Genomic DNA, 27688 nt, shown 5'->3' on the forward strand with positions numbered 1-27688 from the left:
GTGTATACGTTGGCCGTGTGTTTGGGTGGGGGTGTGTGTGGTGGGGTGTGTGTATGTGGGTGGGTGTGTGTGTGGGTGAGGGAAACATCCCTTCCCACTATGTGAATGAGGGTCTGCGGTTGCTTTGGAAGCCTGGGGGTCTGGTGAACAGTGTGGCAGTGCTCTGAGTACCATATGTCCAGGGAGGTTATCCAACCCTCTGAACCTCATACAGGTTATCCAACCCTCTGAACCTCATACAGGTTATCCAACCCTCTGAACCTCATACAGGTTATCCAACCCTCTGAACCTCATACAGGTTATCCAACCCTCTGAACCTCATACATAATCTCTGGGTGCAGGGCTGGCCAAACTGGGGCTGGGGGTTGGGGAGGGGGAGGTTGAGGAGCCAAGGAGACTGATGTCTGGGAGGGAGGAGGTGACAGACTGCACCTCCCGGTCAAAACAGTCCTCATCTTGGTCTGGTTGGGACCTCCTCCTCAGGCTAACCACCACACTGGAAGAGACAGGAAGTCAAAGGAAACATTTTACCGGTTACGTTGAATAAAACCATATATCTACAAAGTTCTAGGTATTTGGAAATGTACTAAAAAGCGATTCTAATTAATTATCTGGGTTGTCATATATATACATACATTTCCATTTTGAACACTAGGCTTTTGATGCTACAGTAGTGTGATTAAGGCCACTTCTTTAAAAATGCCCACTGTATGTTGTAACTAGTGTTGATTAAGATTGCTCACTCAATATGAATTAAAATGAGCATGCAATACAAGATGAAAAAAAAAAAAACACACCGGCCACTTCATTAGGTCCATCTTTTCAACTTCCCGTTAACACAATTATCAAATCAGCCAATCAGGTGGCAGCAACTCAATGCAATTAGGCATGTAGACATTGTCAAGTCGATCTACGGAAGTTGAAACCAAGCATCAGAATGGGGAAGAAGGGTGATTTAAGTGACTTTGAACATGGCATGGTTGTTGGTGCCTGACGGGCTGGTTTGAGTACTTCAGAAAGTGCTGATCTACTGGGATTTTCCCACACAACCATCTCTAGGGTTTAAAGAGAATGGTCAGAAAAAGAGAAAACATCCAGTGAGAGGCAGTTCTCTGGGCAGAAATGCCTTGTTGATGGCCAGACTGGTTCTAGCTGATAGAAAGGCAACAGTAACTCAAATAACCACACGTTACAACCAAGGTATCCAGAGGAGCATCTCTGAACACATGTTGAACCTTGAAGCAGATGGACTACTGTTCAGGCTGGTGGTGGTGGTGTATTGGTGTGGGGGATGTTTTCCTTAGTACCAACTGAGCATTGTTTAAACACCACAGTGTACCCATCTTCTAAAGGCTACTTCCAGCAGGATAACACTGGAACCAAGCGGTAAAACCATGTCACAAAGCCCACATCTCAAACTGGTTTCTTGAACATGACTGTTGTATCGTAGATACACCGCCCCCTCATGGCCAACTCCAATACCACCTTTAACATATAACAATGACAATGAGTTCACTGAACTGAAATGGCCTCCAGTGGAACTGTGACTGGCATCATGGATGAGCAGCCAACTAATCTGCAGAAACTGTGTGATGTTATAATGTCAAAACGGACCAAGATCTCTGAGGAATGTTTCTAGCCCCTTGTTGAATCTATGCCACAAAGAATTAAGGCAGTTCTGAAGGCAAGAGGGGGTCCAACCCGGTACAAGCAAGGTGTACATAATGAAGTAGCCGGTGGGTGTATATGCAGTAGTACAAAATATTCATGAGAATAGATGCATAAACAGGACAAATCTACTATAGTTTTGTTAAAACATTTGCTCATGATGTTAGCAGCAAGCAACATTTCAAATTTTTCAAAACTAGATCGAGCCCTAACAACAGTGGACTAGACCGACCCCTAACAACAGTGGACTAGACCGACCCCTAACAACAGTGGACTAGATTGACCCCTAACAACAGTGGACTAGATTGACCCCTAACAACAGTGGACTAGATTGACCCCTAACATGAAGGTCTGGTGTCTCTCCACTTACCTTGGTCTGCTTGGCTCCTGACTGGTGGTAGGAAGGTAGTGTGGCTTGGACCACTAGATCAGATCACAGAGAAACAACGCATGTCATTAAGTCTGCTTGATCAAACCCTATGGAATCACTGGAGTGACAACATCAACATAAAAGTCACAGTTTACATCAGTCAGGAAACACGGAGGTGTGAGATGAGGCGCGTGATGCTGCCGGTGTTTACATCAGTCACCAAACATGTAGGTGTGAGATGAGGCGCGTGATGCTGCCGGTGTTTACATCAGTCACCAAACATGTAGGTGTGAGATGAGGCGCGTGATGCTGCCGGTGTTTACATCAGTCACCAAACATGTAGGTGTGAGATGAGGCGCGTGATGCTGCCGGTGTTTACATCAGTCACCAAACATGTAGGTGTGAGATGAGGCACGTGATGCTGCCGGTGTTTACATCAGTCACCAAACATGTAGGTGTGAGATGAGGCGCGTGATGCTGCCGGTGTTTACATCAGTCACCAAACATGTAGGTGTGAGATGAGGCGCGTGATGCTGCCGGTGTTTACATCAGTCACCAAACATGTAGGTGTGAGATGAGGCGCGTGATGCTGCCGGTGTTTACATCAGTCACCAAACATGTAGGTGTGAGATGAGGCGCGTGATGCTGCCGGTGTTTCAAATCACGGAAAGGGAAACCATTGGCAGTTAGACCTCCGGCAGTTTGAATACTATAGTGGCTCTTCTTCGTTTACGGTTCGGATTTCTTCTTTGTTTACGGTTCGGATCTCTTCTTCGTTTACGGTTCGGATCTCTTCTTCGTTTACGGTTCGGATCTCTTCTTCGTTTACGGTTCGGATCTCTTCTTCGTTTACGGTACGGATCTCTTCTTCGTTTACGGTACGGATCTCTTCTTCGTTTACGGTACGGACCTCTTCTTCGTTAACGGTTCGGATCTCTTCTTCGTTAACGGTTCGGATCTCTTCTTCGTTAACGGTTCGGATCTCTTCTTCGTAAACGGTTCGGATCTCTTCTTCGTTAACGGTTCGGATCTCTTCTTCGTAAACGGTTCGGATCTCTTCTTCGTAAACGGTTCGGATCTCTTCTTCGTAAACGGTTCGGATCTCTTCTTCGTTTACGGTACGGATCTCTTCTTCGTTTACGGTACGGACCTCTTCTTCGTTAACGGTTCGGATCTCTTCTTCGTTAACGGTTCGGATCTCTTCTTCGTTAACGGTTCGGATCTCTTCTTCGTAAACGGTTCGGATCTCTTCTTCGTTAACGGTTCGGATCTCTTCTTCGTAAACGGTTCGGATCTCTTCTTCGTAAACGGTTCGGATCTCTTCTTCGTAAACGGTTCGGATCTCTTCTTCGTAAACGGTTCGGATCTCTTCTTCGTAAACGGTTCGGATCTCTTCTTCGTAAACGGTTCGGATCTCTTCTTCGTAAACGGTTCGGATCTCTTCTCGCAACGTATTTTGACCCAGAACTTAACAGAACATGATCTCAACAAATAAATTAGACTTCAGTTCTGGGTAAACTGAGGTTAATCCAAAGTGACTTAATATGGCACTGGTGTGTAATTACGGACATACGAACGGAGAGCAGCGTTTTACTAAACATGCAGCATTCAGTGGGAGCCAGTACTCACCTTGTGTGCAGGGTCATTGGTACCTAAGTGAACTCCTCTCTGACACAGAGTCCTCAGTATATTGATCCCTAGAAAAGAAATCAGTAAGGTATTAAATGATGTGCCTTAACTGACCACATTGACAAAATGATGTGTAACCCTGTTTCCAAAGAAGTTGGGACGTGTGTAAAATGGAAATAAAAACAGAATGCAAAGATGTGTAAATCATTTAAACCCTATATTCAATAAAAAATTGTACAAACACAACATATAAAACTTTTAGAGTTCTTTGAAAAATATATGCCCTCTTTGAATTGGCCTGCCTGTCTGGCCTGTCTGTAGACCAGACCTGTCGCCCGTTGAAAACATTTGGTGCATTATGAAACGAAAAATAAGACAAAGTAGATCCTGAACTGTTGAGAAGCTGAAATCCTATACCGAGCAAGAATGGGAAAATATTACACTTTCAAAACTACAGCAATTGGTCTCCTTCAGTTCCCAAACGCTTACAGAGTATTGTTAAAAGAAGTGGTGATGCAAGACAGTAGTAAACATGCCCCTATCACAACATGTTGCTGGCATCAAATTCAAAATGGACATGTCTTTTTTTCCTCTGGTTTAACATTTGATATGTTGTCTTTGTACTATATTCAGTTAAGTATATGGAAAAATGATGTGCACATCATCGCATCCTGTTTGTATTTGCATTCACCACAGCACCCCAGCTTTATGGAAACCAGGTTGTAACAGCGAAGCACACTGAAAGAATTTGGGGACAGGAGGTAAAGCACACTGTTGTCATTCTTATTGGCGGCGGCTGGAACAAGCTTTCAGAAGTTCAACCAACCACGCGACAGAGACTCACTATGAACTATAAACTCTGGTTAACAGGCCCTCGCTACCTGTGCTCTCGTAGATATATGACTTTGGTGCTACCAAAATCTGCACGTCCTTTGGCAATCACTGAATTCAGTTCTCTGTTGCCAATGACCAGAACAAATTGGACCAAATGAACCTGCTCCGTATAGTCTAGAAGGGCCCCCGACCTGCTCCGTATAGTCTAGAAGGACCCCCGACCTGCCCCATAGTGTCTAGAAGGGCCCCCGAGCTGTTCCATAGTGTCTAGAAGGGCCCCCGAGCTGCTCCGTATAGTCTAGAAGGGCCCCTTACCTGCTCCGTATAGTCTAGAATGACCCCCGACCTGCCCCATAGTGTCTCGAAGGGCCCCCGACCTGCTCAATATTGTCTAGAAGGGCCCCCGACCTACTCAATATTGTCTAGAAGGGCCCCGACCTGCTCCGTATAGTCTAGAAGGGCCCCCGACCTGCTCCGTATAGTCTAGAAGGACCCCCGACCTGCCCCATAGTGTCTAGAAGGGCCCCCGAGCTGTTCCATAGTGTCTAGAAGGGCCCCCAACCTGCTCCGTATAGTCTAGAAGGGCCCCTGACCTGCTCCGTATAGTCTAGAAGGACCCCCGACCTGCCCCATAGTGTCTCGAAGGGCCCCCGACCTGCTCAATATTGTCTAGAAGGGCCCCGACCTGCTCCGTATAGTCTAGAAGGGCCCATGACCTGCTCCGTAGTGTCTAGAAGGGCCCCCGACCTGCTCCGTATAGTCTAGAAGGACCCCTGACCTGCTCCGTATAGTCTAGAAGGACCCCCGACCTGCCCCATAGTGTCTCGAAGGGCCCCCGACCTGCCCCATAGAGTCTCGTAGGGCCCCCGACCTGCTCAATATTGTCTAGAAGGGCCCCGACCTGCTCCGTATAGTCTAGAAGGGCCCATGACCTGCTCCGTAGTGTCTAGAAGGGCCCCCGACCTGCTCCGTATAGTCTAGAAGGACCCCCGACCTGCTCCGTATAGTCTAGAAGGGCCCCCGAGCTGTTCCATAGTGTCTAGAAGGGCCCCCGACCTGCTCCGTATAGTCTAGAAGGGCCCCCGAGCTGTTCCATAGTGTCTAGAAGGGCCCCCGACCTGCTCCGTATAGTCTAGAAGGGCCCCCGACCTGCTCCGTATAGTCTAGAAGGACCCCCGACCTGCTCCGTATAGTGTCTCGAAGGGCCCCTGACCTGCTCAATATTGTCTAGAAGGGCCCCCGACCTACTCAATATTGTCTAGAAGGGCCCCCGACCTGCTCCACAGTGTCTAGAAGGGCCCCCGACCTGCTCCACAGTGTCTAGAAGGGCCCCCGACCTGCTCCACAGTGTCTAGAAGGGCCCCCGACCTGCTCCACAGTGTCTAGAAGGGCCCCCGACCTGCTCCACAGTGTCTAGAAGGGCCCCCGACCTGCTCCACAGTGTCTAGAAGGGCCCCCGACCTGCTCCACAGTGTCTAGAAGGGCCCCCGACCTGCTCCACAGTGTCTAGAAGGGCCCCCGACCTGCTCCATAGTGTCTAGAAGGGCCCCCGACCTGCTCCATAGTGTCTAGAAGGGCCCCCGACCTGCTCCACAGTGTCTAGAAGGGCCCCCGACCTGCTCCACAGTGTTTAGAAGGGCCCCCGACCTGCTCCGTAGTGTCTAGAATGGCCCCCGACCTGCTCCGTACAGTCTGCAAAGGCCCAGTGGGTTCCCAACCTTGTACCACCAACAATTTTGTTTGGCTCTACACTAGTAAGCCTATGGTGTCCCTGCTCGGTATAGTTTAGAAGGGCCCCTAACCCGCTCCATATAGTCCAGAAAGGCCCCTGACCTTTTCAGTTCTTCTGAGATGTCTTTAAGTTCAAACTATCCTTTTCTGTTCAAGCTAGAAAGGCACTTAGAAGATTGTTCAAATATTTTCACCGTATTCAGGTCTATTTCTCAGCTTACTGACACATTTGAGTTCACTTTATTCACAAACATTACAAACTGCTATTATTGAAATTATTATATGTATTATTAACATGGCTCAGTGCGTCGTTGATACTGGTATTATTAACATGGCTCAGTGCGTTGTTGATACTGGTATTATTAACAAGGCTCAGTGCGTCGTTGATACTGGTATTATTAACATGGCTCAGTGCGTTGTTGATACTGGTATTATTAACACGGCTCAGTGTGTTTTTGATACTGGTATTATTAACACGGCTCAGTGTGTTGTTGATACTGGTATTATTACCACGGTTCAGTGTGTTGTTGATACTGGTATTATTAAGAAGGTTCAGTGTGTTTTTGATACTGGTATTATTAACACGGCTCAGTGTGTTGTTGATACTGGTATTATTAACACGGCTCAGTGTGTTGTTGATACTGGTATTATTACCACGGTTCAGTGTGTTGTTGATACTGGTATTATTACCACGGTTCAGTGTGTTGTTGATACTGGTATTATTAACATGGCTCAGTGTGTTGTTGATACTGGTATTAACATGGCTCAGTGTGTTGTTGATACTGGTATTAACATGGCTCAGTGTGTTGCTGATACTGGTATTAACAAGGCTCAGTGTGTTGTTGATACTGGTATTATTAACAAGGCTCAGTGTGTTGTTGATACTGGTATTATTAACAAGGCTCAGTGTGTTGTTGATACTGGTATTATTAACAAGGCTCAGTGTGTTGTTGATACTGGTATTATTAACATGGCTCAGTGTGTTGTTGATACTGGTATTATTAACATGGCTCAGTGTGTTGTTGATACTGGTATTATTAACACGGCTCAGTGTGTTGTTGATACTGGTATTATTAACACGGCTCAGTGTGTTGTTGATACTGGTATTATTAACACGGTTCAGTGTGTTGTTGATACTGGTATTAACATAGTTCAGTGTGTTGTTGATACTGGTATTAACATAGTTCAGTGTGTTGTTGATACTGGTATTAACATGGTTCAGTGTGTTATTGATACTGGTATTATTAACACGGCTCAGTGTGTTGTTGATACTGGTATTATTAACACGGTTCAGTGTGTTGTTGATACTGGTATTAACATAGTTCAGTGTGTTGTTGATACTGGTATTAACATAGTTCAGTGTGTTGTTGATACTGGTATTAACATAGTTCAGTGTGTTGTTGATACTGGTATTAACATGGTTCAGTGTGTTGTTGATACTGGTATTAACATGGTTCAGTGTGTTGTGTGTTGTGCTGTTCTTTTGCAACTGTCAGTCAATTTGTCATTGAAAATAAGTTCATAAGACGCGGGTTTGTATCCTGCTCACAGATTATCCAAGGAGTCCTGCAGATGGCAAACATCTCAACACTGACCGACTCCTGAGTGCAAGAACGGACTTAATCAAGTGGAAATCAGAAAATACTTGGAAAAAAGATTGGTTTTCAACTGACTTGGTGAAATAAGAGTTAAACAACTATGGCTGCCAGACAGTCCCTGGTGAAATAAGAGTTAAACAACTATGGCTGCCAGACAGTCACTGGTGAAATAAGAGTTAAACGACTATGGCTGCCAGACAGTCCCTGGTGAAATAAGAGTTAAACAACTATGGCTGCCAGACAGTCCCTGGTGAAATAAGAGTTAAACAACTATGGCTGCCAGACAGTCCCTGGTGAAATAAGAGTTAAACAACTATGGCTGCCAGACAGTCCCTGGTGAAATAAGAGTTAAACAACTATGGCTGCCAGACAGTCCCTGGTGAAATAAGAGTTAAACGACTATGGCTGCCAGACAGTCCAACATACCTTTGGTCTTGTTCTGTCCATACTTGGTCTCCCACTGGCTCAGGAGGATGTTGAGGTAGCGGGGGTGCTCGAAGAAGCGCAGGTAACGTGACGAGCTGTTGGAGGGGAACACGCGTTCAAACTGGCCCCTCCGGCTCAGCTCGTCCTCCGTGTCAGCCAGGACACGCACGTCCTCTGGAGTCAACACATCCAGGATGGATGAGAACAGCTCCTACACGGAGATAACCCCAGTTGGTTAGACATTAATACCATCCAGGATGGCAGAGGCACTGGTCTCTGGAACAACAGTAACAATGACAAACATCAGCTGATAAGCCAGCGGCGGTATATGTCTAAACCAAAACACTAAATAAATTTTTTTGGGGGGGGTGCACTTCCAGAATTTAAACTGCCAAGTGATCTAGGGGTCAAAACAATAAGATATGTTAAGTTAGTACAAAAGAGGATTGACGTCTTATGGTTTATTTAATAAATCCAAGGCTTCTATTATTGTTCCCTGTTCCAGACAGACGACCGGCAGTTAGTTCTGATCACACCACCTGATGCCAGTATTGACCATCAACACATCCCCTGGCTACTTCTGATCCCACCACATGATGCCAGTATTGACCATCAACACATCCCCTGGTTAGTTAAGACAAAAGCTAAAGATGAATCTACCAGGCAGAACAGCTTGCTTCAGGTTCTGACAAAACATCTCATCTCATTTCATTTGGTGATTCCTTAAAGCTAAAAATGTTTTTGTTTAAACATCATTGTGATGTAGACTTGTGTGTTTTGGATCATTTTCTTTCTGCATGAGCCTAGTGGACATCAGCTTATCTCACAAATGGAGAAGCAGTTTTCTCCAGCACAGAAAGGTGGACCAACCATTTTCTTAGGGTAAGGGGACAATTCATATTCTTAAAAAGGGGATTTGTTTGTTGAAAAACTTGTTTATATTGTTACATATTCTCCCCTGTTAACCCCCATCATTTTGTAATTTAATTGTTCGTTATGACCTCTACATTCAGTGTCTAAACAAATGATTTAATAAGCAGTAATGGAAACTGGTTCCTGAGGACTTCTGACTTCATGAATGTACCTGGTCTGCGAAGCGCTGGCTCAGGTAGAACGCCCGTTTGACCTTCTCATCAGTAGAAATGTCCAGTCTGGATTTCTCCCTGGTTCCTCCACACAAACTACACAACACAACCGGCTGTTGAATCCATACACACAGCTCCACAAAATACACAACAAACTGTTGTTGAATCCATACATACAGCTCCACAAAATACACAACAAACTGTTGTTGAATCCATACATACAGCTCCACAAAATACACAAACTGTTGTTGAATCCATACATACAGCTCCACAAAATACACAACAAACTGTTGTTGAATCCATACATACAGCTCCACAAAACACACTGTTTTAAATTGAGGGATTAGCAACAAAAAGCAGATTACCTTCAATCAGAATGGGCTACTGAATATTAGGGTCACATTATCAGATTGTGACGTTTTTAGGTCCTTGTCCAAAGGTAGCATGTGTGGACTGTACTGGTGCATGTTTAAAAATCCTGTGTGTCGTCGTCCGCCTCTACGTCCTGTGTGTCGTCGTCCTACGCCTCTACGTCCTGTGTGTCGTCGTCGTCCGCTTCTACGTCCTGTGTGTCGTCGTCCGCCTCTACGTCCTGTGTGTCGTCGTCCGCCTCTACGTCCTGTGTGTCGTCGTCCCACGCCTCTACGTCCTGTGTGTCGTCGTCGTCCGCTTCTACGTCCTGTGTGTCGTCGTCCTACGCCTCTACGTCCTGTGTGTCGTCGTCCTACGCCTCTACGTCCTGTGTGTCGTCGTCCTACGCCTCTACGTCCTGTGTGTCGTCGTTGTCCGCTTCTACGTCCTGTGTGTCGTCGTCCTACGCCTCTACGTCCTGTGTGTCGTCGTCCTACGCCTCTACGTCCTGTGTGTCGTCGTCCTACGCCTCTACGTCCTGTGTGTCGTCGTCGTACGCCTCTACGTCCTGTGTGTCGTCGTCCTACGCCTCTACGTCCTGTGTGTCGTCGTCCTACGCCTCTACGTCCTGTGTGTCGTCGGCGTCCGCTTCTACGTCCTGTGTGTCGTCGTCGTCCGCCTCTACGTCCTGTGTGTCGTCGTCGTCCGCCTCTACGTCCTGTGTGTCGTCGTCGTCCGCCTCTACGTCCTGTGTGTCGTCGTCGTCCGCCTCTACGTCCTGTGTGTCGTCGTCGTCCGCCTCTACGTCCTGTGTGTCGTCGTCGTCCGCCTCTACGTCCTGTGTGTCGTCGTCGTCCGCCTCTACGTCCTGTGTGTCGTCGTCCGCCTCTACGTCCTGTGTGTCGTCGTCGTCCGCCTCTACGTCCTGTGTGTCGTCGTCCTACGCCTCTACGTCCTGTGTGTCGTCGTCGTCCGCCTCTACGTCCTGTGTGTCGTCGTCCTACGCCTCTACGTCCTGTGTGTCGTCGTCGTTGTCCTACGCCTCTACGTCCTGTGTGTCGTCGTCGTCCGCCTCTACGTCCTGTGTGTCGTCCTACGCCTCTACGTCCTGTGTGTCGTCCTACGCCTCTACGTCCTGTGTGTCGTCCTACGCCTCTACGTCCTGTGTGTCGTCGTCGTTGTCCTACGCCTCTACGTCCTGTGTGTCGTCGTCCGTCTCTAAATCCTGTACATCATCCGTCTCTACATCCTACTGACCAGTCACTCCTGCTTCCAGCTTTTCTGTGTCAGAGTATTCACCTGTGCCGCCCCCTGTCCCCAGGACCAAACCGTAGAAAAACTGCTCCAATCTAAAAGTGAGTCGGGGTCTAGAAGCCTCTACTGACCTGCTGGTGGAACTACTGGCAGAGCTACTGGAGGGAAGCATATCTTCTCTCTGGGGCAGAACGAACCCGGCCAGGTTCAAGACGTCTCGGATCATCTGACCCTTAATGGCCACATCCAGCGCAGTGTTGGAGTGGAGGCTGGTGGGACAGAGAGGAAGGGGGAGTCAGAGACACTGAGACAGGACAGGGTGGAAGGGGGAGTCAGAGACACCGTGAGACAGGGTGGAAGGGGGAGTCAGAGACACTGAGACAGGACAGGGTGGAAGGGGGAGTCAGAGACACCGTGAGACAGGGAGGAAGGGGGAGTCAGAGACATCGTGAGACAGGACAGGGTGGAAGGGGTAGTCAGAGACACAGACCGGACAGGGTGGAAGGGGGAGTCAGAGACACCGTGAGACAGGGAGGAAGGGGGAGTCGGAGACACCGTGAGACAGGGAGGAAGGGGGAGTCGGAGACACCGTGAGACAGGGAGGAAGGGGGAGTCGGAGACACCGTGAGACAGGGAGGAAGGGGGAGTCGGAGACACCGTGAGACAGGGAGGAAGGGGGAGTCAGAGACACCGTGAGACAGGGAGGAAGGGGGAGTCAGAGACACCGTGAGACAGGGAGGAAGGGGGAGTCAGAGACACCGTAAGACAGGGAGTAAGGGGGAGTCAGAGACACCGTAAGACAGGACAAGGAGGAAGGGGGAGTCAGAGACACCGTAAGACAGGACAAGGAGGAAGGGGGAGTCAGAGACACCGTGAGACAGGAAGGAAGGGGGAGTCAGAGACACCGTGAGACAGGAAGGAAGGGGGAGTCAGAGACACCGTGAGAAAGGGTGGAAGGGGGAGTCAGAGACACCGTGAGACAGGGTGGAAGGGGGAGTCAGAGACACCGTAAGACAGGACAAGGAGGAAGGGGGAGTCAGAGACACCGTAAGACAGGACAAGGAGGAAGGGGGAGTCAGAGACACCGTGAGACAGGAAGGAAGGGGGAGTCAGAGACACCGTGAGACAGGAAGGAAGGGGGAGTCAGAGACACCGTGAGAAAGGGTGGAAGGGGGAGTCAGAGACACCGTGAGACAGGGTGGAAGGGGGAGTCAGAGACACCGTGAGACAGGGTGGAAGGGGGAGTCAGAGACACCGTGAGACAGGGAGGAAGGGGGAGTCAGAGACATCGTGAGACAGGACAGGGAGGGGGAGTCAGAGACATCGTGAGACAGGACAGGGAGGGGGAGTCAGAGACATCGTGAGACAGGACAGGGAGGGGGAGTCAGAGACATCGTGAGACAGGGAGGAAGGGGGAGTCAGAGACATCGTGAGAGTGCCACAGGATAGAACACTGCTCAGGCATTTAGCACCATAACCTATTATCACCATACTTAGGTGTTGATACGAGATGTATTGTGATTCAATACTATGATTTTAACATATCAACTTTCCAAACATGTTGCTCACCATATGTCTGCCGCAGAGGGACAAAAGAAATCCATGAGAAAACACGCTTTGATCAATAACAAAAATGAAAGTGTTGGAAACTAATGATGGACAACACACTACGAAGGAGTTCTGGTGCAGGCTAAGGACAACTACAGCATTATAATATCGTCAAAACAATATCATGACAAACAACAGTATCCATCGCCGACCACCCAACGTCACAGCCCAGAACGCCGCTTCCGCAATCACAGCCCAGAACGCCTCTTCCGCAATCACAGGACAGAACGCCTCTTCCGCAATCACAGGACAGAACGCCTCTTCCGCAATCACAGGACAGGACGCCTCTTCCGCAATCACAGGACAGGACGCCTCTTCCGCAATCACAGGACAGGACGCCTCTTCCGCAATCACAGGACAGGACGCCTCTTCCGCAATCACAGGACAGGACGCCTCTTCCGCAATCACAGGACAGGACGCCTCTTCCGCAATCACAGGACAGGACGCCTCTTCCGCAATCACAGGACAGGACGCCTCTTCCGCAATCACAGGACAGGACGCCTCTTCCGCAATCACAGGACAGGACGCCTCTTCCGCAATCACAGGACAGGACGCCTCTTCCGCAATCACAGGACAGGACGCCTCTTCCGCAATCACAGGACAGGACGCCTCTTCCGCAATCACAGGACAGGACGCCTCTTCCGCAATCACAGGACAGGACGCCTCTTCCGCAATCACAGGACAGGACGCCTCTTCCGCAATCACAGGACAGGACGCCTCTTCCGCAATCACAGGACAGGATGCCTCTTCCGCAATCACAGGACAGGACGCCTCTTCCGCAATCACAGGACAGAACGCCTCTTCCGCAATCACAGGACAGAACGCCTCTTCCGCAATCACAGGACAGAACGCCTCTTCCGCAATCACAGGACAGGACGCCTCTTCCGCAATCACAGGACAGGACGCCTCTTCCGCAATCACAGGACAGAACGCCTCTTCCGCAATCACAGGACAGAACGCCTCTTCCACAATCACAGGACAGAACGCCTCTTCCACAATCACAGGACAGAACGCCTCTTCCGCAATCACAGGCCAGGATGGGGAAATGCAAATATCTTCACCATTCAAAGGGTCTAGGGTTGCCAAAATCTGACAAGTTCCGCCCCGGTTTACAGAAGAATGTTGGTGAATTCCGGGAATCAGAGGAAAGGCGGCAGAGAGGGAGTACTGTAAGCAGAGCTGGCACGGTGATGCCGTGTGGCGTGTTACCTAGGCGATATGTTGACCTCTAAGACCCAGGGCTTCAGGTTCTCATCCAGCATGATGTCAAAGCCAAACAGCTCATGACAACTGTAGGGAGATCGCAGGTGCATCTTCACCAACGTGTTGACATATGGGTCAGACCTTCACAAAGACACACGTTATGAACAACATTTCTATTTAGGATGAGGAGTTCAAATGTTGCGACAAGACATTAAAAGGCTCAAATTATTTGAAAATATTTGAAAAAAGGCAAGCAATAAGTTACCAAGACATGCATAATTCATGACATCAATAGTTGCACCTAGTTATTCTGGGAATATTCAGATATTTCTTTCAGTAATTGGTCATGTGGCCAACCAGATGAGAACAGGGGTGGCAGTGTGAAGGGAGCAGGGACTCACGCTATGATGGTCTTGATGACAATGTCCTTGATCTTCTCCCAGATCAGAGTTGTGTTAACTCCCTTGGAGCCCAGGTAGTGCCACAAGGCCTTCAGTGCCCTGGATACCACACACACACACACACACACCACACACACACACACACACACACACACACACACACACACACACACACACACACACACACACCACACCACACACACACACACACACACACACACACACACACACACACCACACACACACACACACACACACACCACACACACACCACACACACACACACACACACACACACACACACACACACACACACACACACACACACACACACACACACACACACACACACACACACACACAGGTCAACATCAAAGGAAAACTCTGTTATGTGACACGAGGCCAACATCCAACAGACTGCACAGGGCCCCCCAAGGAAGGTTTGACACTTGTTATACGATCTAATCAAGTGTCATATTACTTATCTCACCACTTGTGTCCCTGACAGGCCTTGTCACTGTCATTGTTCTGGTACTCAGAGTTCTTCTTGTTCACACTGTAGTTGGTCAGATGCATGAACTTGTTGCCAAGGCTTTTCATGGAAGATGAATACCTTTAAAATCACACAAACAAGCAAGTCCCCGTCACTGAGCAACACAAATAATACCTAGTGGAATGTTCATCCACACAGACACTGTGCAGGGTTATAACATGTTAATACCAAACCATTACACATGCAATTTCAGCTAGAGTGGAATGTTAATTCACATATAACCCTGCAGTGTCTAACATGTTTATATAACAGTATTAAACCTGTAGGTTTGAGGATTCTAGAAAATACATGGCGTACTAGTGGATACATACCGGTGGATACATACCGGTGGATACATACCGGTGGATACATACCGGTGGATACATACCGGTGGATACATACTGGTGGATACATACCGGTGGATACATACCGGTGGATACATACCGGTGGATATATACCGGTGGATACATACCGGTGGATACATACCGGTGGATACATACCGGTGGATATATACTGGTGGATACATACTGGTGGATATATACTAGTGGATACATGCTGGTGGATACATGCTGGTGGATACATACTAGTGGATAACAAATAGCTTCTGTTGCAGTTGGTGGCTCCGAGCCTGAAAATAGTCTCATAACAATGTGGGCCAGAGATGCCTTTACTCAAAGACCGAGACGACAATGTGAACCGCCAGGCACGGGCTACTTACTTGCAGCTTGCAAAGCGGACGAGCCCGTCCTGGAAGACGTAAACACGCAGCGGGTCGTACGAAGACACGTAGACATAAACACGCAGGTCAAACTTGCTGCCGGCGATGAGGTAGGGCTTGTGGAGATACCTGCACACACGGGTCACACACTTACAGGATCCAGCTGGCCAATCACACTGCCTCGACAGGGTGAGTTGGAATGGAAGGCCGTCGAATCAGGAAGTAATTTAAAAAGGACACCTGTTCTCTATGACCTTTCAATCCAATCACTTCCTGAAATTACCATATTTGGTTCTGAATTTAACTCAACCTGTGGCAGTAGACAGAACAAATAGGCACAGGTCAAGGAGAACCAGGAGAACACATGTCATTCCCAGGCTAGAACCCCCCCCCCCCCCCCCCCCCCCCCGCCAGATGGCATTCGTACTTCTGCACCAGCAGGGGTCGCTTGCGGGGCATCTGACTCCACTTGTGAATCACCTGGATCCCGATTCCCCGAGCAGACGCAGGCTACAGGACAACCAGGGAAGAGAACAGGTTTTTTACTACACTTAGACCAGACTGGTGCAAACAGCTCCAGAAAACATTAAGACACCACTGCCCCTTTTCCTTTCCTTTCCTAAAAAGTCGATAAGGAAGGTTTTGAGTGAGGAACAGAAGGGTTAAAATGAAGAGACCGCTTCGGTTCCTTGACATCTACAGAATGTCCATGACCATAGCGATGGCAGGACCAAAGGACCATGATGTAATCATTTTACATTGGTATTTCATTCAGAAAAAGCCTTTTCAGTCCTAAAATGGGTCTAAATATTTTTTTCATTCCAGCAAAAGTATTTGAATTCCAGCGTTGGTTCAGATGTTGGAATAACCAAGGCCATGAGTACCAAACCAGAACCCAGCCTAGATCTAGAGCTGTCCAGGATCTACTTTCCCTAAATAGAAAGGTCTTCACCAGGAGATCTGCCCCATCAGCAGGGAACAGGAGGAATTTACCGGCTTGATGATCCATTTCTGCCTGCTACCGCTGTCCTCCCAGACTTTCCTGAGTAACTTGATGTCCTGAGGGAGAACGAAGGACCGGGGGAAGAAGCCAAACTCCCTCTTGCCAAACTGAGCCTGCATCTTGGACAGGTTTCTCCACAGGCGGTCCTTGCGGCCAATCTGGAACGAACCAGGAAAGTGGTTCAACTGAAACACAGAAGGGAAACCCAAGTCAACAGAACAATCACAACAACATCATCACAACAACACTGATAATGATGCTTATCTTCAGACCAGTGACGTCTTACCTTCTGGTATTCTCGGATGGCCTTGAATCCAGGGGACTTCATATGGTGACCCCAGCAGCCAAGCCAATCATGGCTTTCTACAAAAACAATCCCTTCGTTAGCACTTGAACAAAGGTCCGGTGGTGATGTAGCCCTTGACAAGCAACCACACATCAAATGCAACCTCACATTAAGTCACCTCCAAAGTGAAGGAAAGAGCAGCACAACTCTACCCTGAAACTCTGCTCATGTCTTTGCATCTAGACACACACATAATCTCACATGCTGACCGTCCACTACATATAATTACATGACAACAGTGTATTACGTATCTATTTGTTGTGTTTGCACACAGATACAAACCAACAGGAGGTTGTTTAATGCCAATCTGTCTGTGTCAGAAACAGGACATCGGAGTAGGAACAGAACAATGACTTACTCTTGGTGGCTTTGAAGTGGGACCTGGCAATGGTGTGTTTGACTACGTTCGGAGTCACCGAGCTCATCTTCCATTTCAGCAGCTTCCTCTGGTCTGGAGGCAGGGGCTCCACTGAAACCCCAACCAGCACAGTTATACCCCCTCCACCCAGCACTACGGTTATAACACCTCCACCCGTCCCCACAGCTCTATCACCTCCACCCAGCATTACGGTTATAACATCTCCACCCGTCCCCACAGCTCTCACCTCCACCCAGCACTACGGTTATAACACCTCCCCCCGTCCCCACAGCTCTCACCTCCACCCAGCTCTCACCTCCACCCAGCACTACGGTTATAACACCTCCCCCCGTCCCCACAGCTCTATCACCTCCACCCGGCACTACGGTTATAACACCGCCACCCGTCCCCACAGCTCTATCACCTCCACCCGGCACTACGGTTATAACACCTCCACCCGTCTCCACTGCTCTATCACCTCCACCCAAACACCTCCACCCGTCCCCACAGCTCTATCACCTCCACCCAAACACCTCCACCCGTCCCCACAGCTCTATCACCTCCACCCAAACACCTCCACCCGTCCCCACAGCTCTATCACCTCCACCCAAACACCTCCACCCGTCCGCACTGCTCTATAACCTCATTTAACAGAGTTACACTGATAAAGCAGCAGCACCCAATCACAATGGCCCCATCTTCACAGGCCTCTGCCACAGTAACCTCTATCAAGCAATTCATTGGCTGTGTCCCAAACGCAACCCCAGGGCCTGTTTCTAAAGCAGTGTGGTGTAATGTACTGATGGGGTTAGGTCTCAGAGCGGAGTCTCACCCCGCTGATCGGCAGTGCTGAAGTACAATGTGGGAGGCCTGAGGGGAAACAGGCTGGGGATGAGGGCTGGCTTCAACTCCCTCCCCTCCTCTGGTTCAGGACTCATCAGCTCCTCATCAGCTACACTGAGGCGCGCGCGCACACACACGCAAACACACACAGAGACACACACAGACGTTAAAAGAGAAGCTACACTAAATCACACCAATGCTAGAGGTGTAAGTAAACATTCTAACACACAAACACGGTTTACCAAACAGCTTAGAACAGCAGAGTGCTGAAGCAGATGTCTCCCAGCCAATTGTTGTCTGAAACTGTTCCATTCTGACACGTTCTCAACCCCAGACATGCTTCAGCATGTTCATTCCAGTCCAGGACAGAGGGGAGTACCTCGCCAAGGCTTTTCAGCAGTATAATTCACACCCACACGACTTAGCGATAACTTTCTCTCAGAGCATGGCCAGCCATGTCTTTTAAAGGAATTTTTCTTTTTTTAGACAAAGCATAATAAGACTTTAAATTACAGATTAATATGGCATAACATACACTACTGAAAACATACATGGAATTGGTTTGAATAGGATATACAGCAAAATGAATAGGAAATACAGTAATTGACAACGTAAGAAATTATGATTTTTAATTGAAATAATAATTGTGTCCTTAAAACTTCACTTCCGTCAAAGAATCCTCCATTTGCAGCAATTACAGCATTGCAGACCTTTGGCATTGTAGTTGTCAATTTGATGTAATCTGAGGAGATTTCACCCATTGCTTCCTGAAGCACCTCCCACAAGTTGGATTGGCTTGATGGGCACTTATGTGCCCAGTGGCTGGGTAGGTTACTTGTAATCTTTTACAGTTACCTGTTTAAAATTGTAATCAGTAATGGATTACTTTCATATTTAGAGACATTATAAGGAATACAGCCAACTGAACAGAACCGATCGGCGGATTAATCAACTTCAGAATTTACATTCCTGGGCAAATACATGGATTGCCTTCTATCTACACGCAATACCCCAAAATGACAAAGTGAAAATATTTACATATGCTAGTTTGTTTGAAAAAGAAAAATTTGCTGTGACACCAAATGAAGCTCATAAGAATCCTGTGTGCTTTTATTGTCCTTGAGATTTCTCTAGAAATGTGGCAAATTCAATCAACTGGACATGACTTAGAAAGGCAAAAGAAATGGCAATTTCTGGAAAAAGGTATTTACGTCATTGTTTCTGTCAGGTCCAGGCTGGGGGCATCTAGACATCTCTATGCGTCTGGGGGCCACAGTCAGGGCCTGAACGCAGAGGTGCCTCTAGGCATCTCTGCGCTGCTGTTTTGGTTGGCCCCAATAAGAGGCAGCTGCGCCACGTTGCCTCTAATTAGGGACCCTATTAAAGTTGCTCTTGTTTTCTGATTATGAGGGTCATTGTTTGCACTCAGTTTGCAATCTGCCTCTCTTTTGCCTCCTCGTTTTCTGTTCTGATTGCAAAGAAGGACATTTCCCATTGACTCTGCGCCGGTGTCCAGCCTCCTAGAACGTGATAGTTTGAGGCGTACATTTTGAGTTACCTGACGTTTTGACCCACAACCACCAAAATTGTGGAGAGCTTGCAGAAATTCCTGGGATCCACATGCATGTGCCCAAACGTAAACGTGCACAGAAATACATTTTACAGACAAGAACAGAACCAGCAATTATTAGAGTCAACAGCGATCAATTATGTAAATGTAATATTACAAAAATAAACTGGGTATAACACCTGCATTCTTAGCATAAATGTCATCAGCAGCCAATGTTAACCAATGAGCTCACTGTTCTGAGGTCCAGAACAAGCAGAATCACATGGCCTTTCTGTACCTGGCCTGAGGCGTCGGTATCAAAGGGAAATCTATCCCTGGGCCGAGTGCTTGTCAACACACCTTTCCTCCTAAAATATTGTGATAAAATAATTTATGGATTTTATCTTGTTAAAAAATATTTATAGGAAAAGAGTAGCCTACTATTACCCTAATCAAGTCCTCTCTGAAAAAGATAAAATACCAGGCATGGCCTATTATTGTTTTGAGAAATATGCATTGGTGGTAGATTACTAAACCACATTTTATATGGGTAGGCTAATATTAACGCAATCATACTCAGTTTTTACCAGCCAAAACCAGAGATAATTAAATAAGTGCTTCGATTACTAATCTTATTTATCTGGTTATGCGCGGCCAACTTTGCGCGCATGCTGATCACACAACTTTTAAGACAATAAAATTACAATCAAACATGCAACGAGTCATAAATTGAAAAACAAGTGCACTAAATAGTTAAATGTAATCCAAGTAGTAATCATATTTTCTCAAAAGTGTCTGTAATCCGATATAATTTTTGCTTGTAATGTAACAGTTACTGTTTTTTTGTAATCCGTTACTCCACAACCCTGCATGTACCATACAGTCAAGCTGCTCCCACAACAGTTCAATACGGTTGAGATCTGGTGACTCGAGTTTTGTCCGTTTCAATCAGTTAGGATGTCCAGGCCGTGGGTGCAGAAAAGTGTTTGACAGACCTTCAGGAAATTACAGGCGCAGACCATTTCTGAAACGTGTTTGCTTCTTAAGCATGTTAAAACATAGTTTAGAACTGTTCTGCACCAAGCCACCGTCATGTAATTTCGCAACATTATTATTTCATAGACAAAACGTGTTTAAGTCGTTTATTTGTCGCATCAGCTGATTGATAAAAGAAAACAAATACTCAAGCGTGTGTAAAATAGTTTTACTAATATTGTAAGTTGACTTTTGTCAAATTTCCATCCATATTTCCTAATTAGATAATGGGCATTAAAATGCTGTTTTTGGCTGTGCTCACATTATTGCAAAAGGTTTTTCTAATGATCAATTAGCCATATAAAATGAACAAACAACATGCCATTGGAATGCAGGACTGATGGATGACGACAACAGGCCTCTGCACACCTACAGTATGTAGATATTCCATTAAAAACATGCTGTTTCCAGGTATAATATTAATTTACAACATTAATTTCTACAATGTATTGCTGATCAATTTGATGTTATTTTATGGCCAAAACATGTACTATTCTTTCAAAAAACAAAGATATTTCTTAGTTCCCCCAATCTTTTGAACGGTAGTGTATATGTGCCGTCTGAATTGTGAATTTCGTATGTCACTGGTAGAAACAGGCAATGTACATTTCCTGGTTGTGAGCAAACAACATTATCAAGGATTCATAAGGATTTCATAGCTTCTTTAAATCATCAAGAGCAGTCATTGTTTGGCTGAGAAGGGGCAAGTATTTGTTTAAAAAAGCCGATCTTCAAGACTGGGAACAGTGGTGTTTAGAAAGCCATAGGACATAAATCAACCTGGCGATCCTGCAGTTTCATGGCCCATAGAAACGTTGTGGAGTGCAATAACTGTCTAGGATCATCACATCTACCTACCACTAGAGTGGTCAAGCAATCATCAAAAGGCCACAATAAATGCTACAAAACGTCACTCCATTCAATTTTAGATCATTGCTTGAACGTTCCCAGTCCAAAAAAATCATACCGTGGTGAAAACTTCTGTCTGAAACACCTCCAATCACTATAACCATATCTGAAACACCTCCAATCACTATAAACGTATCTGAAACACCTCCAATCACTATAAACGTATCTGAAACACCTCCAATCACAATAACCATATCTGAAACACCTCCAATCACTATAACCGTATCTGAAACACCTCCAATCACTATAAACGTATCTGAAACACCTCCAATCACAATAAACGTATCTGAAACACCTCCAATCACTATAACTATATCTGAAACACCTCCAATCACTCAAATTCAGTCAAAAACCCATACTGTTGTTATAATTCTGTCTGAAACCCCTCCCATCACTCAAATTATGTAGGTGGACCGAAAGTTAAAAAACCGTGCATTAATCTAGATTTTCTCACCATTTAAAAATAACCGGCCGATAAGACAAGTATATACGGGCAAAAATAATGAATACAAACAAACAAAACTCACGTGACAGTCATATAGGATGGGGTCTTCCTGCTCAGTCCTCCTGGATTAGAAATAGTGCGTGGACTCTCTAGAGGGTGAATCACATTGACTTTGAAGTAACAGACCTACTTCACACTAGCTATGGCTGTGAAGAAAACAAGAACGCCCTGACACATATCAACAAATCAGCCGGGACGTCACGTTATGACAATGGTCCCACTGGCAAAGCACTATCTGACCACAGAGGATCCTGTCCCCATTATGGAAAGATAGTTCTACTTTTATCACTGATTGACAATTGGGAGACCTTTCCACCAGCCTCTGGGCTTTCAACCTTTTACCAGCAGCAACCGCTAGAACAAAAACAAGTTCAATTCTCTCTTGGGGTTTTTGTCATTCCGGTACCAGGGAACTGTCAGGGGCCCTGACTGGGACGACTGCAGTGATTCTGAATGGCCATTCTACACAGATCCAGACACAAAAGGTTGAAACATGACACTTCAGTCTTCACACATTGATAATAGGCATTTTTGTTAAATTATCAGGGTTTTTTTCCAGGTTAACTGTCTAGTGTACAGATTGCCCACACAACTTATCTACAACTCACTGAACATTCTGAACTCAAAATCCAGAAGACTAGCTGTTGATGAATCACCTGGTCACACATTCTGGGAATACAGAAGCTGAAAGAAAATTTTCTTAGATAATTTAAAGCAAAGAAAATTAAACTAAACCTGAAATTGGGAATACTATATCTATTCACGATTTGCGCAAAGATTTAAAGTTGGCCTCTAGCTTACTGTAGAAAACCCATTTTCATTGCAAGGAGGCTCCATCTGTCACTCTGTTCAACAGTAAAAGACAAAGAGGTTGGCGAATCGGAGACTGAACAGGTCTAAACCCCAGGGGAATACAGGCTTAACCCTGGACCGAGTCAGAATCCTTACACCGATTAACTTATCGTCTGGCAGATCACCCAATCACAGCAGACACTGGCAGTACTTTCAAAACACAGTTCCAACACCACAGGGGACAACATCAGCGTTTAATCTTTTAATCAATCGATGCTTCTACTAACGCAATACACAGAGTAATGACACTTACTTTGACAGGGAAAAGCAGAGTAATGACACCTACTTTGACAGGGAAAAGCAGAGTAATGACACCTACTTTGACAGGGAAAAGCCAGAGTAATGACACCTACTTTGACAGGGAAAAGCCAGAGTAATGACACCTACTTTGACAGGGAAAAGCAGAGTAATGACACCTACTTTGACAGGGAAAAGCCAGAGTAATGACACCTACTTTGACAGGGAAAAGCCAGAGTAATGACACCTACTTTGACAGGGAAAAGCCAGAGTAATGACACCTACTTTGACAGGGAAAAGCCAGAGTAATGACACCTACTTTGACAGGGAAAAGCCAGAGTAATGACACCTACTTTGACAGGGAAAAGCCAGAGTAATGACACCTACTTTGACAGGGAAAAGCCAGAGTAATGACACCTACTTTGACAGGGAAAAGCCAGAGTAATGACACCTACTTTGACAGGGAAAAGCCAGAGTAATGACACCTACTTTGACAGGGAAAAGCCAGAGTAATGACACCTACTTTGACAGGTAAAAGCCAGAGTAATGACACCTACTTTGACAGGGAAAAGCCAGAGTAATGACACCTACTTTGACAGGGAAAAGCCAGAGTAATGACACCTACTTTGACAGGGAAAAGCCAGAGTAATGACACCTACTTTGACAGGGAAAAGCCAGAGTAATGACACCTACTTTGACAGGGAAAAGACAGAGTAATGACACCTACTTTGACAGGGAAAAGCCAGAGTAATGACACCTACTTTGACAGGGAAAAGCCAGAGTAATGACACCTACTTTGACAGGGAAAAGCCAGAGTAATGACACCTACTTTGACAGGGAAAAGCCAGAGTAATGACACCTACTTTGACAGGGAAAAGCCAGAGTAATGACACCTACTTTGACAGGGAAAAGCCAGAGTAATGACACCTACTTTGACAGGGAAAAGCCAGAGTAATGACACCTACTTTGACAGGGAAAAGCCAGAGTAATGACACCTACTTTGACAGGGAAAAGCAGAGTAATGACACCTACTTTGACAGGGAAAAGCCAGAGTAATGACACCTACTTTGACAGGGAAAAGTCAGAGTAATGACACCTACTTTGACAGGGAAAAGTCAGAGTAATGACACCTACTTTGACAGGGAAAAGCCAGAGTAATGACACCTACTTTGACAGGGAAAAGCAGAGTAATGACACCTACTTTGACAGGGAAAAGCAGAGTAATGACACCTACTTTGACAGGGCCGCCATGGAAGCTGTGGAAAGGGCATCATTAACCGAGGAGCAGTCAGAGCCGTCTGACTCATCTGAGAAGAGAAACAGGAGGTTGAATTCTTTATGATGTCCTGACTAATTAGGTGGTGTCATTTTCACTTGTCTAGTTGATCTGTGGTTAAATTAATAAAAGATCCTTCCTCACCACTCCCATCATCATCATCATCATCATCATCATCACCGACACTGCAGTCATTGTCATCATCAGGGGAGTTCTCTCGGTCTACGTCCTCTTGGATAGCAACACTTTCTGGCCTACTGACACAAAGGAAACAAGGCTGAAGAGTAAAACACTATCTATTGTAAATAACCTACAATTTACCAGGGAGGTCTACAATAGACCAGGGAGGTCTATGATATACTTAAAACTCTATACCTGTTTTTAAACTGTATTCAGACTGTATTCAAATTCTCCGGATTAGAAGGGATCCCCAAAGAATGAGATTAAAAAAGGGCTACCTGGCCACAGGTGATAAACCTGGTTTTACATCCAAATTCCTTCCATCACCTACTAACTCAGTTTACCACAAATCTACTTGATACAAACCAATTCTGTGGATTGATGTCTGTTTCTTTTTTGCACTCCTGACTTGCCACTACCTACTCCTCCAGCAGACAGCTATATGTGGGATCAAAATACCTTGGGAGCTCAAATGACTCAACCACCAGGTCCACTTCCTCCTCGTCCAGGGATGGTGAGGCGCAGGATGGACTGTGGTTCATCTCCAGACACTGGACCCTCCTCTCCTGGGTCAGGTCTATGGCAGATATCTGGGTGGTCACCGTGGTGACCGAAGGCCTGGGACTCCCCTCAGTATTGTCTGAGGTGGCATTGGCAGTAGAATTTTGACTGGCACTAATGTGGTTGGGGAAACGGGTTGGAGTTACCAAGACTTGGGACGGCACTGCCCTGCAGGCTACCGTAGCGTTTGGTGTGGCGTTACTTCCTGTGCCGGAGGAGCATGTGGTCTCCGTAGTCACCACAGCAGGCTCAAACGTCTGCTCCATCTCAGTAAGGCTGAGCGCTGCGGAACGTACTGCTGGAGAATGGTTTTGGCAGACTGGGTAAGAGCTAGTGGCCAGGGCTTTGCCCAGCTTAACCAGGTCCACCCCGGACCCCCCAGTTACTGAAATCTGACTGTTAATTGTCCCCAACCTGGGCCATTGGGGGGCTGCACTGACCGCTCTCCGAGTCCCTGTCAGCTTCCTTACGGCCTGAGTGAACCCCACCTCAGAGCAGACTCTGGGGGTCCGTTCGGTCCGCGTTTTATGGGGAACTCCAGCAGCACAACACCCCGGCTTCTGGGGCTGATCAGCCTCCACCACGATCAGGCTCTCGGACTGACGCTGTCCCTGGAGCTTCCAGATCTGATCCAGGGTCACGTCACGGTGGGAGGACGAACCGTCCCATGAAGGCACAGCGGAGGTGAGGTGGGGGGTGTCTGTGAACTCTGTCCGGGCTTTACCGTCCCCATTGTCCCCCACATAGCAATAGGAGGCTGCCTGGATCAGGGGGTACAATGGACCCGCTGAGCCTCTAGTCTGAGCAGACTCCAGGCTGGACTGTGAAGGCACATTCCCCGGGTCAGGCCTCATGACACTCTTCCGGTTGTCTCTCAGCTTGCCAGTGGCCCAAGGGACTGACTGGTTGGTGGGCATGGCGGCGGCAGTTCCCTCAGGGGGCCGTGGTGCCACACTGCCCGGTTGTGACTCTGGAACGCACTCTGCCTTTGGCGAGGAGGGACAGACAGCAGGGTGTGGTGACAAGGCTCTTTTGCGGGCCAGGATCCGTGAGCGTAACTTCAGCGAGTCCAAGTTCCAGCCAGGTTGAGAGCTGTGTATAATTGGCTTCAACACACCAGGTTTATGCGTGTAGGCGATAATGTCAGACCTGGACAGTTGCACAGTTGTTTTCTTAGTGGCTGGAGTGCTTGGCTGACAGTGACCATTACTAAGTCGATTGGCTGCGTTATCACCTGCGTTGCTAGGACGCTGTGGCTTGTTAGCTATGACAGTGGCTCTGGGCAGAAAAAGGTAGGCACTTTGTAGAGGGGTCCCTGAGACACCATGGAATTGGTTCTTCTGAGTATGACTCTGTCTCACACTTAGTCGACTCAAACAGTCACTGGAGACCGGGGGGACACTAGCCGAGGACCGAAGGGGGAGCTTCTTTTTGTGGCTACTGGGGGCAGTAACATTTAGACTGTTCACAGAATGACACACTGCAGATTTGGCTCGTATGGTGAGGGCTGATGACGGATTACTTGCCCACTTGTCTTCAGCTCCATTGAAGGCCATCAAGTTCCATCTCACACCCTGTTGGCATGGACTGTGGCCGACACCAGAAAACTGAGGGAGTTACCATGCGACTGAAACAAAACCCCAAAATAAATGGATGAAATTAAACACCAGAAGCATGAGTTGACAGGTGGTCACTAAAAATGAAACTATACATTAATGTGTCATTACAGATAGCTAGATAAGATGCTAACCTATTTAGTTCGGAGTTAGTTTGGCTAAATTGGCCAAATGCTAGTACAGAAGCGCCTACAGTACTGTAGCTAACTTGCGAAAGTTCCCAAAGTCGGTGTACAACAGTTACCAGAAAGAAGTTGACCATTACCGGCAAAGTTAGCTTAGCATTAAGCTTGCCACTTCCCAAACAGTGCGTTTAATTTTCTAAAAGTTCGGTTTTAAAAAACATCGACCCGATTTATCAGCATTTCCAAATGTACGGTGACGGTCTCCTTGCCGAATATTGAAATTGCTGTGAGTTACACAGCCATGTGGTTTCAACATGAAGTTAGCTAGATAGCTTTCTGGCTACCGTCCCTAGTCAGTAGCTGTCAAGGATTGCCTGGCTAGCGTTAGGTACCGGGGGTTACCAGATGATTTATTCCAAAACACAGATTCAATTGTAGCGAATACTGTAGACAATCTCGGTAACGTCAGCTGACCAGAATTACAGATCAAGTCAAGCTACTCAAACGGAGTCCCGAAGCATGTTCTAGTGAGGGCATGGCAACGAGCTACCGCGTTAGCAAGCTAGCTACAGTAGCTAACTGTGAAATATGAACAACATTCACGGGACATCGTCAGCTTGAGCTAACAACCTCGAAGAAAGAGTTGAACTAATTGTATAGTGGCCGTTAGTTCTAGCTTGACTAGGTAGTTTTAATGTATGAAATATTTATATTTACCAGGTCCAGCGCCAGACGCATGGCAAGTGACAACAGCAGCAACACCGGTGCTGCTTCTCACAAAAAAAAGTGTCTCGCCGCTGAAATGTCCCACAAGGGAATCCCACCCGTGGCCTCCTAGCAACCACAAACTGAGGCGGTTGTCACCAGCCGTAGATAAATTCAGTA

At 46.9% G+C, this 27688-nt stretch overlaps 1 protein-coding gene across 2 annotated transcripts; it reads right to left on the reverse strand.

Annotated features, from left to right (window-relative positions):
• ttll4 (tubulin tyrosine ligase-like family, member 4) lies at positions 1-27671 on the reverse strand. 2 transcript variants are annotated; one of them, XM_029115723.2, is made up of 19 exons: positions 27521-27671; positions 24961-26689; positions 24466-24578; positions 24280-24352; positions 17948-18072; positions 17116-17226; positions 16698-16774; positions 16402-16596; positions 15836-15918; positions 15409-15537; positions 14649-14771; positions 14159-14257; positions 13764-13898; positions 11078-11215; positions 9341-9437; positions 8257-8467; positions 3668-3735; positions 2039-2091; positions 1-496 (listed from the first exon to the last, which is right to left on the reverse strand). In XM_029115723.2, exons 2-19 carry the CDS (start codon positions 26616-26618, stop codon positions 319-321), a joined length of 3666 nt encoding a protein of 1221 aa, XP_028971556.2. In that variant the 5' UTR covers positions 26619-26689; positions 27521-27671; the 3' UTR covers positions 1-318. The 2 variants fall into 2 exon arrangements, with proteins under 2 accessions (XP_028971556.2, XP_028971557.2); XM_029115724.2 differs by having other exon boundaries at positions 24466-24575; positions 27521-27670.
• Between the last annotated feature and the right edge of the window lie 17 nt (positions 27672-27688).

The sequence above is a fragment of the Esox lucius genome, chromosome 20, assembly GCF_011004845.1.
Source record: "Esox lucius isolate fEsoLuc1 chromosome 20, fEsoLuc1.pri, whole genome shotgun sequence".
NCBI classification, from domain to species: domain Eukaryota; kingdom Metazoa; phylum Chordata; class Actinopteri; order Esociformes; family Esocidae; genus Esox; species Esox lucius.